Source organism: Cantharellus anzutake, assembly GCF_015039405.1.
Source record: "Cantharellus anzutake strain C23 chromosome Unknown EI90scaffold_20, whole genome shotgun sequence".
NCBI lineage: Eukaryota > Fungi > Basidiomycota > Agaricomycetes > Cantharellales > Hydnaceae > Cantharellus > Cantharellus anzutake.
Window position 1 is genome coordinate 664,345 of NW_024066970.1, and position 15,100 is coordinate 679,444.

The window sequence follows — 15,100 nt, forward strand, 5'->3', positions numbered from 1 at the left end:
AATGCTTCATTTTGTGTGTCGGTATCATTTCCATTTGTCACAATTGCCCAAATCAAAATTTTATTTTTTGTTGAACTGCAAAATTTTGCCATGGGCTAAAAAATAAGTGCCAGAGCCTGGCTCTAGCACCATTCGAAAGGCCTGCCAAAGGGCAACATTATTCTGAATAGCTCTTTGTGATACATGCAATAATGGTGCCGCAAATGGTGCAACTTGGTTTGGCCACTGAATCACGAGACAAAGTTGCTTCTGATCCGCCAACCCATCAGGCCTAAACTCAAATACACCTAAGTCTATGTCAATTCTGGAATACTTGGGACCTATTGAAAAGGTCTCTGATTATATTTCGGACTCAAGTGATGAGGATGAATGGGACCCTTACCGCTGCAGGGGTGAACTGAGCCCTGGGATACCATTTTTAGCATGCAGTGATGAAGATCCCGACAGTGAAGATGTCCATGGATGTGGGGAGGACGAAGTAGTGGAAACTCTGGCAAAGAGAGTCAGAGCTGCTAATAGACTTGTGGAAGAGATGCCATACCATCCAAAGTATGGCTTCAACTATGCAACAAATAAGTCAGATTGTGCACGGCAGTCTAAAGCGAAGGAAGTTGGTAAGCCAAACTCTCATTGTGACATTATTAACAATAAGAAACCACTTACTCATCAATTTCCAGTGATGTGCCACTCACAGACTCGAGGCCCATATGGAAAGGGACCAGTAATCGCCAACAAAGCAGAGCGAACACGGAGACTTTATGCAAGAAAAGACTGTCAGGCAGGTCTGAAACAGACACAACTGGATGGATTCCTTCTCAAGAAACCCAGTACCACTCTTGAACCCACCACCTCCACAATGTCCAGCGATGTGCCCACTTCTAGCACCCCACCCCTGAATGATCCATCCAACATTATTAGTATCCCAATTAATAATCGGGATTGCGACTCTTCCTCACCTGTCATCAGTGGCCAAGCCAAGTGGAAGCGTGCCATCAATGTGTTGGGCCTTCCCTTGACAACTGATGGCGACTCCTGTGTGGCTGAAGGTAAACGGCAGCGCAGAGATGTTAATTACATGTTTGACAGTAATGATGATGGAGCAGCGGTGGGTGAAGAGGGAAATGAGATTGAGGGTGAAGACATTGGAGATGAGGAAATGGAGGAGCTCATGAGTGACGTGACACCCATTACTCCATTGACCAAGCTAAAAACATGGGAAGAGCTTCAGAAGAAGATTGATGACATTCTGCTGGACCAGAAAAAGAAGAACATAGTCAGCATGCCGCTAACTCAGGTGAGTTTTGAAATCATGACTGCGTGGGCACACCAGTGACATTGTTGGTAACCATGCTCTAGATTACTCAATATAACCTCCTACGGAGCTGGTTTACCCTTCGTATGAAAGGTTATAAGCAGATCCCAGCAAGTATTCACATTGCAATTGACCAACACGATGGAAATGGGAGATATTTTGCGGCACGTGTCCGAGCATTGGCATGCTGTTATGAAAAGCATGAGTCACTTCCCATTGAACGCTGGGGAGGAAAACGAAAGGGGACTTGTCACCTTGATGATCCTGATGTTGAAAAAGCGGTCTGGGGATGGCTAGCATTGCAGTCAGCAAAAAATTTGACCCCAGAATTGTTCCGTTGCACCCTCAACACAGCAATCCTACCTGAACTTGGTATTACCTTGAAGAAACCATTGGGACGCCAGACAGCATGCCGCTGGCTTGTTAAACTAGGCTATCGCAGGAGTGTGTTGAAAAAAGGGGTTTACATGGATGGGCACGAGCGCGAGGATGTTGTGAAGTACCGGAACGAGGTTTTTTTACCCAAAATGAAGGAGTACGAGGCCAGAATGGTCCAGCATGTCTTCAATGGCACCTCTCTGGAGCGAAATGAGCCAGCGCTGGGTGAGAATGAAAAGCAGATCATTCCAATCTGGCACAATGAGAGCTGTTTCCACACAAATGAGTTCAAGAGAAGTGCCTGGTGAGCATCACATCAATTTCAATGAAGAATGTGGTGCAAACTAATTATAATGAAAGGCTTTCCGAGGGGCAGTCTGTGCTCCAGAAAAAGAGTCGAGGCCATCTAATCCATGTTTCCAACTTTATATATGAAGAAAGTGGCCAACTCATTGTCAGGGACGCGTCCGGAGTCGAGAGGGCCCGGGGGTAGTATCCGGCACTGAGGCCGTCGCGGGGTGTGGAGCGGGTGTGCATACTGGCGGGCCTGATCTGGGACAGTGGTCCCTGGCCACTCAGACTGAAGTGGAGAATGTGTTATTATTATTAAAGGGGAAAACTATACTACTTACCTGAAGTGGAGAATGTGAGAAGAAGGTTACTTCTTCAGTTCCCACTTCAGGTACATTTATGTACATGCGGCTTGAGTCACATGACAGGTGCCACGTCATCCTTGGGGGCAGCTGCAGGCATCCGGGTGTCCCCGTGGGGGATCCCGAGAGCGTCCGCTGCATGCGCGCGTGCTGGGCACAGCGGGAAGCCGTCCGGGGTGTGTGGGCCGGACGGGTCAATAGTACATCGATACAAAGGAAGGTGGTCCGTGTAGATAGAAAGAAATAAACAGGAAGAGAAGAATGGAATAAAGAAAAGGGGAAAGAAGAGGGAAAAGAAAGGGGAGGAGAGGGAGGAAGGAGGGGGGAGGGGGATAGACAGCGGGGAGCGGGTGTGGTGTGGCCAGGTGGGCCCGGGTGGGCCCGGGTCAGGCGGGTGTGCCCTGACACTCATGACAACAATGGAATAGTTTCGGAGGGGAATGATGCTCGCAAAATCATTTATCCCAGTGCCAATGGTGACCCTTGGTGGGATACTCAGCAACTTCTAGAGCAGATCCGCACAAAGGCAGTCCCAATTTTTGAACGTGCTCATCCAAACTGCCAGGCTCTCTTCATATTCGATCAGTCTTCAGCGCATGCATCACTCGGTCCCAATGCTCTCAATGCATTTGATATGAACAAATCTAATGGTGGAAAACAACGAAAGCGGCATGACACTGTTATCCCAAATGATGACACTGTCCCTGATTGCTCAAAGCGGGGGATGCCTCAGTCAATGGTGACTGAAGCAGGTGAACCCAAGGGCCTTGAGGCTGTCTTGATGGAGCGCGGTTTCAATACACATGGGAAATGAGCTAAGTGCAAGCCTGTCTGCCCATTTGAAAATACAGACTGCTGCCTTGCCCGCATTCTCAGTCATCAGGCTGATTTTGTAAATCAGGTCTCAATGCTGGAAGAATTAATTACACAGGCAGGACACCTGTGCATATTCCTGCCGAAGTTCCACTGTGAGTTGAACCCGATTGAGATGGTGTGTTAAAACCTTTCTTGTCTGAACTAGTTCCAATTTCTAACTATAACATCTATAGTATTGGGGTTATGCAAAATACCGATATCGTGAAATATGGAAAACTACTTTTGCCAATGCAAAAACAGCAGCGATACAGTGTTTGGATGCATGTCCAGATGAAACAATTCGAAAATTCATCAACCGAGCTTGGCGCTTCATGGATGCCTACCGGAAGGGCCTTACTGGGAAGCTTGCAGCCTGGGCTGTGAAGAAACAAAAGAGTCATCGCACTATATGTGAGGATGCTATGGCTGAATTAGATACTCTTCTGCCAGATCAATCAATGTATGCTAGCTGAACTCCTGTATTTAAATCTCCTTTAATTCTCTTGTTACATAGTGGCTACTGATTATGCAGATTTATTTAAAAAAAAAAAAAACATTTGGATTTTGGGTCAAAAATTTTGCCGTGGCTAAAAAAAACAGGTAAATATCTGAACATTGTATTTTTTGGCAGCTAGATCGAAAAGGAGTTGTCCGGTGGAGAAATGAAGCTTATATATTCAGCACAAGCCGCTGTAGAAATTTTCCAGGGTTTGCCTGGGCTCAACTGTACCTCCCAGTGAGGGATGCATCCCAGCTGCCTGCAGGCAATAGTACCAACTCATGTAGATACTGTGAGGCACCTAAGTTGGCGCCAATGTCTAATTCCACCAAGTCATCACCAAGAAAAAGAGGAAAACTGCATCCTCGAGCAGAGAATACCAAGTGCAGTGCCAGAGGTAGCAGTCCCACCATCCACCATCTACGTGCTGTCAAAGCAATCCCCCAGATCCCTCAACCTAGCTGTAAAGCTAACTACCTTGACCTCCCTTGCTACTGTCTCTGTATCAGCCCTCTTAGACTTGGGAGCCACTGTGTCAGGGCACACACCCTGACTAGCCCGGACCTGGACCCGCATCCGGACCCGCTACATTTCCCGCACGCATTCCTGTGCTGCATGCTCCATGCACCACATGATCCGGCCCTGGATCCTGCCTTCATGTGACTTCCAGATATTCCTGGAAGTTTTCCTGATATGGTGGCCACTGTGGGAAGATGAGAAGTTAGCTTCCTTCTCATCTTCTTACCCACAGTAGGTTGTGCCCTGGATAGGGCTGGTTACACCACAGGCTGTGGACCATAGGGGAGGGTCATGGGGACCTGGGAGTCGTCCCCTGACACACTGGGAACTTTGTAAGCCCCGAGTTTGCCAGAAAGCATGGGCTCGAGACAACCCTGCTCCCCCAACCCATTCCTGTCTGCAACATCAATGGGGCCCCAAACAAGAATGGGGCCATAACTGAGGAACTAGAGGCCCTCCTGACGTTTGGATGGCACATGGAGCAGGCCCACTTTGCCATCGCAAACCTTGGATGGCAGTCCCTCATCATAGGACATTCGTGGTTGCTGCACCACAACCCAGAGGTAGACTGGATGCGGCAAAAGGTCAGTATGTCTCGCTGCCCATCCTCCTGTCGGTTGATGTGAGGACACACCGACCAAGACCCCATAGTGAAACCAGGGGATGGGATTTATGCTGCTATCATCCCTCTGGGGTGGGGACATGAACTGAGAGCGACCACAATGCCATCTCAGTGGATGGCCCAGGAAGCCCATGAACCAGAAGCAGAGCCTGCACCGTTTGAGGCGCTAGTCCCAGAGCAGTACCAGGACTTCCGGGACGTATTCTTGAAGGAGGCCTTCGACCAGCTGCCCCCACGGAAGCCCTGGGACCATGCAATAGACCTGGTGCCAGATGCCAAACTCCTGAGAGGGAGGACCTTCCCTCTGTCATGACCAGAGCAGAAGGAACTAGACAAGTTCCTGTGCGAGAACCTGCAGAATGGGTGCATACAGGCATCCAAATCCCCAATGGGAGCCCCAGTCTTCTTCGTCAAGAAGAAAGATGGATTGTTGTGCCTAGTCCAAGATTACCAGAAGCTCAACGAGATCACAGTCAAAAACTTGTACCCCCTCCCACTCATTTCGGATGTCCTCACACGCCTCCAAAACACCAAGTACTTCTCAGCGCTAGATCTGTGCTGGGGATTTAACAACGTCTGCATCAAGGACAGCAACAAGTGGAAGGCAGCGTTTTCGACCAACCACGGGCTATTTGAGCCCACCGTTATGTTTTTTTGGCCTGTGTAACTCCCCAGCAACTTTCCAAACAATGATGAATGACATCCTCCGAGACTTCGTCAACCGGGAGGTCATCATCTGCTACATGGATGACATTTTGATCTTCACTGCCACCCTGGAGGAGCACCAGAGGGTTGTCCGAGAGGTCCTAGAGATGCTGTGGAAGTGGAGACTCTTCTTGAAGCCGGAGAAATGTAAGTTTGAGCAGAAACGGATTGAGTATCTCAGCCTCATCATCTCCGAGGGAAGCATTGCGATGGATCCTGTGAAAGTCCACGGAGTTCTCAACTGGCCAACCCCAACCAAGGTCAAAGAAGTACAGTCCTTCTTGGGGTTTGTCAACTTCTCCCACTGGTGTATCAAAGACTTTTCCGAGACTGCCCACCCCCTCCATGTGCTGACTCACAAAACCAAGGCATGGGCCTGGGGACTAGACAAAGACCATGCTTTCTGCACCCTTAAAGATGCTGTCACCTCCGCCCCAGTCCTCACCTTCCCTGCCAATACAGGTTGCTTCAAACTCGAGTGTGACGCCTCTAACTTCGCGACTGGCATGGTACTATCCCAGCTCCAGATGGACAGAGAGTTCCACCCAGTAGCCTGCATGTCCAAGAGTTTCACAGATGTAGAGCATAACTATGAGGTGTATGATAAGGAGATGCTTGCAATAGTATGCACCCTTGAGGAGTGGCGGCATTTCCTACAAGGAGTGGAGGAGAAAGTCGAGGTCTACACTGACCACCGCAACCTAGGATATTTCTGCACTGTGCAATGGCTGAACCGGCACCAAGCATGGTGGTCACTCTTCCTTTCCCAATTCCACTTCACCCTCATCCACCACCCTGGGAAACTCATGGGGAAGCCAGATGCACTCTCATGCCATGTGGACCACCCAAAAGGCAAGGATGACAATGATGGGCTACTCCAACCTGCTTGGTTTGAGGCCCATGCAGTGGAGGCAGTCTTGGTGGAGGGTGAAGAGATGACTATCCTCAAGAGGATCAGCAGGGCAAAAGACCTGGATGAAAAGGTGGTGAAGGCGATGTGGGAACTGGGGGAGGGCATGCTGAGGTCGGACAAGTGGGAGAAGCAGGGAGAGCTGGTTCTGTACAGAGGTGTCAGGGATCGCTCGTCAGTCCGAGTTGAATATCGACCAAAAACCTAGTCATAGACAAAGCTGAGGTTCCAACCCTCAGCGGCACATAGAGCTATATACACAAGTGACATCAATCAATTGGAAGAGATAGGATCAAAGGAACTAAACAATGATCCGATAGAAAACGAAGTGAATAGAGATAAAGGAACACTCGGATCAGGGGGCAGAGTCGGATCAGGAGAAGGTGAGGGATTTACGATATATGAGGGCTGATGCAGCTACATGCGGTGATATAGTCTTACGCAATATCGATAGGGTAACAGAGAACCGCTTACGCTATGTCCCCTGACAAGAGGGAAGGTATATGTCCCGAAAGACCCACAGCTCCACCATGACTTGGTGCGGCTACACCATGACATGTGGGCGACAGGGCACCCAGGGCAGTGGAAAACCCTGGAACTCGTCTCCTGTGACTACTGGTGGCCATGGATGGTGGAGTACATATGTTGGGCAGTATGTCCGCAGATGCGACACCTGCAACCATGTCAAATCCTTCCCCTCCTGCAAAGTGGGGAAGCTCATTCCAAACAAGATCCCTGCCCACCGCTGGCAAGTGATTTCAGTGGACATGATTGGAGAGCTCCCCAAGTCGAAAGGCTACAATGCCGTCCTGGTTGTAGTGGATCACCTATCCAAACACATCCATGCAATCCCAACAGTGACAACGGTGGACTCAGCAGGGATTGTGCAGCTTTTCCTTGAACATGTCTGGAAGCACCATGGTCTCCCTGAGGAAATCCTCAGCAACAGAGGGAGTGCCTTTGTCTCACAATTCTCGAAGGAACTCGCAGACCTCCTCGGCATCAAGCTCACCCCCTTGACACCCTACCACCCCCAGACAGATGGGCAGATGGAGAGAGTACAGCCGTTTTCGGCTTTGTTGTCACGTGACCCTGTTTTTTTTGGGTTCCGTCATGCTCGCTGCCCAAATACAGGCCCCGACAAAGAGTCCACCATATCTCGGCAACCGCATGAGCTAGTCACTTGCAGTTTGCTGCAAAACGTTCATACATTTATTACGCCCGGACCTTTTCTAGTGATAACGATAATTCTCATTTCTCATGATTTTAGGTTTTACCCCTTTGTGCATGATTTTCTCAACAATGGCTGGACAGAATGTGCTGAAAATTAGGCTGAGAGAAGTTGGAATATGTCCTTTTGAAATGTTGCATTTTTAACTTTCTATCACTCAATCATTCTTTTTGGTAATGCAAATCCATTGTGCATAGTTTTCTCAATAACAACTGTGTGGAATATGGTGAAACTTATGCAGAAATCACTTCACCCATGTATCCCAGGAAGTTAATCCATTGTGTTTTTGTTTTTTTTTATCATTTACACATTATGTGTATGTGCTCATCCAGTTGGCTCATTCTGCCTAGTGCCTAACTCCAAGTGCTCAATTGCCCGTGATGGCTGGCTAAAGCCCCCCCCTCATGTTGTTCAGTGAAGTGTACAAGCATCCCCAGTTAGAATTGACGTTCAACTAACTGTTTCTCTATACATGGTAGGCATTATGAAGGGGAAGAATCTGCGACATCTCTCAAGGAGAAGCGGCCTGGTGAACTATCCCCCGGACTGGTTGAAGCACTCTCCATCCCTCCCCTCATTCCCCCTCCATGGCTTATTGCCATGCAACCATTTGGCCCCCTGCCAAGTTACCCTACACTTCGGATACCTGGGTTGAATGTGCCGATCCCAGAAGGGTAAGATTTAGAGTTCAGACCTCCCCCGTTGCGCAATTGTCACCGTCTGCGGCCCTGGAGCTCTGAGCACAGAGGGTGTTTCAACTCCTGGACATGACAGCCGATCTACACTGCTCTGTTCAGGGTCCAGAGAACGGCATCTTCCATTCTGCTCGTCTTCTCAATTTTTCACTGTAACGATGTCAGGCAGAGGTGGTAAATCCAAAACTAGTAAATCCAAAGGTCAAAAATCAAGGCTGGCGACGCTCCGATCAGCAAAAAATACTCAGCAAGCTGAGATGCCAGATTCCTTTTCTGGCGAAGCTTCCGCCACCATCACTGCTCCCACTGCCCGCCCACGACCACACTACATTCCTCCCCCCCAATCACCTCCATCGAATATGGACATGGCAATGCATGATCCCATTGGCCTGAACGCTTTAGCGGCAGCAGCTACCACAGTGGCCATGGAACCAGAGATGCTTTCTAACAAATATTCACACATGCCCCAACTGTCCGAAGCATATTATCAGGCCTCCCCAGATATGGGCCCTGTGCTGCAGGTGACTACAGAGAATCGCGTTGACATACCTGATATTACAAGCATGATAGGTAAGTGACCATAATTTTTCGGGAGATTCAAATTTATATTTTTTGATCTTAGGTGCATCCAATGCCCTTGTCAGAACCGTGCGAAGGTTCGCCGAGGGTAGCCGTAGGCGACCGAGCGTCGCCCGCTAGTGGTAAAGGCGTCCTACACCCGACCGAGCTTTAGCGAGGGATAAACCCCACCGATCTCGAGGCCGAGGCTACTTAGGCGAGTGAGCCGGGATTTCGGCTTCAACGACTCTAGGAGGAGCGTTGCGCCTCGTTCTCGACGCGGTCCCGATACTTAGAAGGTCAGAGGTAAGCTCTAGGGGGTAATTCTAGTTGATTTCGAACTACAGTACAGGCATTAGTTACAAGCCATATATAAGCGCTAGGGAACTGAATAAGGAATAAGTCGCCAGATCTCGCGGAGATTGCGGGCGGAGAAAGGAAACAGGAAAACAAACAAAGAGCACGTGCTCAAGACAGCGAAGGTCAAGCGTGGCCTTCGCCGCGAGATAACAAGGTGCGGCGAAACATGGAACAACGGGTCACGGCGCTCTGCGCCGCTAGGTCGTTCAACGACAAGGAGGAAAGGTGTTGTGGAGAGGTGGCGGGAAGTGGTTAGACGGCGACGGGCGGCGAGCGGAGTGTGCGGGGAGTGTTCGGGCGTGGGAGAAGGTCAGGGAGGAGGTCGTCTGGCCCCGGGGAACGCCGGGTCGTGACAGCCCTGTCCTCAGGAGACAAGCTACCACAGCGTAGTGAAAGTCCTGAACTGCCTGAGCCCCTCGAGATTACCTATATGGTCAACATCGGAGGCAAATTCAAACGCTGCCGGATGCCAAGTACCGAGAAGTACAAGAAATGGCGTGCTGCCATCATTCAGGCCTCAGGATTTTCAGAGACACTCACTTTCAAGCATGAACTATCATGGAAAATGTACACAGCGCCAAAGAACCAAGATCCAGTTGCAGTCGACAACAAAGATGATTACAAAATGATGGTTGGCGAAGTTGAGAAAGCAAGGGCAAAAAAGGAGCCAACAGTTGCGATAATTATCAATAATTTGGTATGTTAATCAACAAGAATATCTGAACTAGCCAGTCATTGATTGGATTTATTGTTTAACAGCCCCCAAAAGACAATACTGAATCATCTCGAGGCAACAAGCCAATTCGTAAATCGAAGAAGGCCAGGGTCGAGCAGCCAGACTCACCAGTCTCAACCTCTGAATCCAATTCGGACTCTGAGTCTAAGCAGTGCAAGATTCCAGTGGGAATGCCATCAACCCACGAGTTAGAAGAGCTCATCAAACAGAGGGATCCTTTCTGCGAGTCTCACATGGAGCACTGCCATGTGTCAACAGCTTGTGGTACTGATGGATATCATGTCATTCTAACCAAGTTGAACATCAAGCAGTGGGCACTGTAGGAGAAATAACGGCCACACTATGGAAACCCATTATGGAAATATGCCAGATAAATCACAAAACCTCATACGACAAGTAGATATGAGAAAATAGAAGGACCTGAATTTTAACGAATTTTACGAATTTTTACGAATTATTATGACTATACACGATAAATCGAAAGAAAGAAAAATAGCAAAAATACTTCAAGCTTACCTTCAACGAGACGGAATTCTCGGGGGAATTTATAGCAAATATTAAACCAAGAATTAGGACAATCGACCAAGATTTGACTATAAAAATAATCAGAGAACCTCCACGGAAACTACTTTCCCACATCCGCACACATAGCCAAAGATGGAAGTACCACGGAACAAAGATTCCTCAGGAACTAATGCAAAAGTCAAAGTCGTGTTTATAATAGGAAATGTAGATGTCCCCCAAACGGAACCAATGAGAGTAATTACAGGGGAAACTACCCATAAACGATGGAGATATGACTAAAACTCCTGCAAAACGAGGACAATGTCTAAAAGGCAAGCACGAAGATTAACTAGTAACGACCGAGACAAGCTTGATAGCCCATTAGAAAGGAAGGGATCTAATCTTAATCCTCCCAAAGTTTCATAATAAAAGGATCATGCATTAATGAGATATCCAATAACAGGAATAGCGACATCAAAAGTCCGAGCTCAGGGAAAAGACGATGTTTGCGTAGGATCCATAATTAAAACATACAACGAAATTTACACAGAAATTATTAAAAATGGGGAACTATAGTTATGCAAATTTTCAGCCCAAACGGTCCAGCCGTTGTGAGGTTATACCCATGACGGGAATATAGGAATCTGCATCATGTATAATGACATGTGAGGGTGGCGATGCACAGGGAACCGGCCGTCGGAACCAAGATCCGCACTTCGGCAGATCGCGAAGACCAATTTCCGTCCAAATAAGGAAGAGCCCGGTCAAAACAAAGCACAGAAAGTGCAAAACAACCTTAGATCATGAGGGAAAAATCTGAAATAAATCACAGAAGCCCATATGAAAGAAATAAAAACCCGCGCATATCATAAATCCCGAACAATTAAACGAAAACGGCTCCTGCATACGAACGACTATGGGAATGACGCACGTGATTACTGAATGTGCACGCGAATCTTTGCTAACTCAATGAATACCAGGAAATAGGACACAACCTTAGTACCATTGGAAAGGTGGGAATAAATAAAAATTTATGATACCAAGAACGTGAGAAAACATCCAGAAATGAATGAGATACAAGGACATGAAGTTAGAAACCTGAAAACGCGCGGGAAGACAGCTTCAAGAGGTCCAGAGTCCTAAATAAAATAGATAAAAATATGATATCTTCAAGGACAACCTACTATAACAACCAACAATACATATGGAGGATTAGGATGTGATAATACAAAGGGGAATCAGGGAATATGAACGAAATTCACGAAAACCACTAAACTACGACGGACCATGGCGGGAATTTTAGGGAACGATGTTCTAATGAAGTGGAGAGCTATAACACATTCGTTTGAGTAATTCTTGACTACTAGCAACTTTTTCTTTCAGTTTTAAACCTGAATAATTCACTCATTTATCATTTCAGTCTCATTTTAACTAAATGTCACTAAATAAAAATTGGAATAAATCAGCTGAAGGTCTCAGCACAGCCGTACGCATAGTAATGCGAAGTTTGAATTCAGAATCATCGAGTCATAGCAAATTTAATGGTATATATAGGGAATTTGAAATAGGTAACTGCGACAAATACAGCGCAGCCAAGTTCCAATTAACCATTAAAATAGCTTAGGCGAGGGAGGACAATAAGAATTCTAGGCGCAGTCTGACTGCAGTAGAACCACAGTTCAGCACAGCACAGCATGAAAATTTCATTTTTTATTCAGTTTGAGAAAAATACACTGTAAATAAATCCTGTAAATAGAAGGTAGAGCATGAAAAAGGAAGGCGACCCAAGGAGTATAAAAGGGAGACCCTTTCTGTGACTTTTCGCCCCCCTTAGAGAAGTAAGAAAATAGAGTATTATTTTTCTCAAGCATTTCTGGTTGTCACTCCAGTGCGAAAAAGTGATATACAGTTAAGATTGCCACTGTAGTAAAAGGCAGCAATAAAGGAGAGAAATATTAAGTAGATATTTCAACAGGAGAGCTGGTTAACACTCCAGATTTCAAAGTGTAAACACAAAACAGTTATTTTGCTACTGTTAAAACAAGCAATAAAATAAGACAAAAATAAAACAAACCCAAGGGACACTCCAGACACAATCCAAATCCATTAACTGATTAGAATCTTTGAAACTTCACCAAGTAGAAGATTAAATCCAAATTAAAACAACGCTACACAGAATTACACCTAGACAAATTAAGAAATTTCAATAAAGAAACAGCTCCGCAGGGCTCGGTTTATCTGTAAGTCAATTCCCAGGAACTTTAAAACTAACCCATAAAAATAGAATTAGCCAAAACACTCGGATTGGTACTATATTTACAATAAATAACACTAGTACACTTCCCCATCCTAACTAAAGAACCAGGGAACAGCTTGGTGGTGGTCTCGTTTGAACCTCCCAACTGACCTTCCTTCGTTCTCTCCTTCAGCGCGTGTGCAGCACATGCCCTCAGGATCCCCCACAGGGACACCCGGATGACTGTGGCTGTATGCAGGGTGACATGGCAAACCTCATGTGACCCAAGCCACATGTACATAAAGGTACCTGGGGTGGGAACCGAAGAAGTAACCTTCTTCTCACAGTTCCCACTTCAGGTAAGTAGCATAGCCCTCCCTTTTTAATAACAACTCACAGTTCCCACTTCAGTCTGAGTGGCCAGGGACCATCGTCCCGGACCGGGCCTGCCAGTATGCATGCCTGCTCCACACCCCGCGATGGCCTCAGTGCCGGGCATTACCCCCGGGCCCCCTCAACCCCAGATGCATCCCTGACACCCCGCTCCTTGTTCCCTTTTGCTTCCGGACCCCTCAGCCTTCGGCCCGGGTCCGCTTCCATCCATTCTTTCTCCCTATATATATCCTGTATTGTACCTTAGCTCTAATATCAATTTGACCATGACTGTCAGGGGACAACTCCCAGGTCCCCATGACCCTCCCCTATGGTCCACAGCCCTGTGGTGTAACCAGCCCTATCCAGGGCACAACCTACTGTGGGTAAGAAGATGAGAAGGAAGCTAACTTCTCATCTTCCCACAGTGGTGTCAGGGCACACCCGCCTGACCCGGCTCCACCCGGCCCAACCTGACCCGGTACCCCGCCGGTCCACCCCTCCTTACCTCCTCCCCCTTTCCCTTCTTCCCCCTCATCCTCCCCTCCTCAGTTTCTCCTTATCTTACTTCTCCTTTATTCTCTCTTTATTCTACACGGATGACTTTCTCTGTATCAATGTACAACTGATCCATCTGCAGTGCGCCCACCATGTACCCGGCCCGGGCACCTCGGGCGACTTCCCGCTGTGCCCAGCACGCGTGCCTGCACCGGATACCCTCGGGATCTCCCACGGAGACACCCGGGTGGTTACGGCTGTGTGCGAGGGTGACGTGGCACCCGTCATGTGATCCAAGCCGCATGTATATAAACGAACCTGAAGTGGGAACCGAAGAAGTAGCCTTCTTCTCAACTTTCCACTTCAGGTAAGTAGTACAATATTTCTCCTTTAATAATAATAACAACTTTCCACTTCAGTCTAAGTGGCCAGGGACCGCTGTCCCACATCGGGCCTGTCAGTACGCACGCCCGATCCGCCCCCCACCAGGCTCTCGGTCCCGGACGTTATACCCGGACCCCCTCGACCCCGGACGAGTCCCTGACAGTGAGCACTTCTGTTCTATTCAGTGAGCTGTGTGCTGCAGCTACTAATCCATCTGTCCCTTCCGAGCCTATCGACCTCTCAGCCGTACCAACAGCGTACCACGAGTTTGCGGACATCTTCAGCAAGAAGAAAGCCAATACGCTTGCGCCGCACCATGAGTTCAACCTAAAGATCGAGCTAGAGGAAGGTACGCATCCACCACTGGGTACTTTGTACTCTCTCTCTCCTTCTGAACTTGAGGCCCTATGCACTTTCCTTGATGAGCACTTGGCATCAGGATTCATCCACCCATCATCCTCTGCCCACGCCGCCCCCGTGCTCTTTGTCTGCAAGAAGGATGGTTCCCTCCATCTTTGCATCGACTTTAGAGGCCTCAACAAGATCATGAAGAAAGACCGCTATCCACTCCCATGAATTTCTGACCTCCTAGATGCCCCAAGCTGTGCCCAAGTCTACATGAAGCTCAATCTTCGGCATGCCTACCACTTGGTACACATCGCTGCTGGGGACGAGTGGAAGACCTCTTTCCGCATGTGCTACGGTTCCTATGAGTGGCTTGTAATGCCCTTTGGTCTGTCAAACGCCCCTGCGGCATTTCAGCGGTTCGTGAATTCCGTCTTCGCTGATCTCCTCGATGTGTGTGTGGTAGTCTACCTTGACGACATTCTTATCTACTCCGCTGACATGGCCTCACATGAGGAACATGTTCGCGAGGTCCTGCGTAGGCTCCGCATTCATGGCTTGTTTGCCAATCTGCAGAAGTGTGAGTTCCATACTGATACGATGGAGTACCTCAGGTACATTCTCTCGCCAAATGGATTGTCCATGTCCTCAGAGAAAATTAAAGCCATCCAGGACTGGCCCGAGCCGTGTAAAGTAAAGGATATCCAATCCTTTCTGGGATTTGCTAA

The 15,100-nt window shown here is 48.0% G+C and overlaps 1 protein-coding gene across 1 annotated transcript; it reads left to right on the top strand.

Moving 5' to 3' along the window:
* Window positions 1–295: 295 nt before the first annotated feature.
* Window positions 296–1,016, top strand: EI90DRAFT_3015925 (uncharacterized protein; the record flags this gene model as incomplete). The annotated part of the gene is made up of 3 exons (XM_039056942.1): window positions 296–614; window positions 678–917; window positions 967–1,016. 3 exons carry the CDS (start codon window positions 296–298, stop codon window positions 1,014–1,016), a joined length of 609 nt encoding a protein of 202 aa, XP_038916766.1.
* Window positions 1,017–15,100: the final 14,084 nt, after the last annotated feature.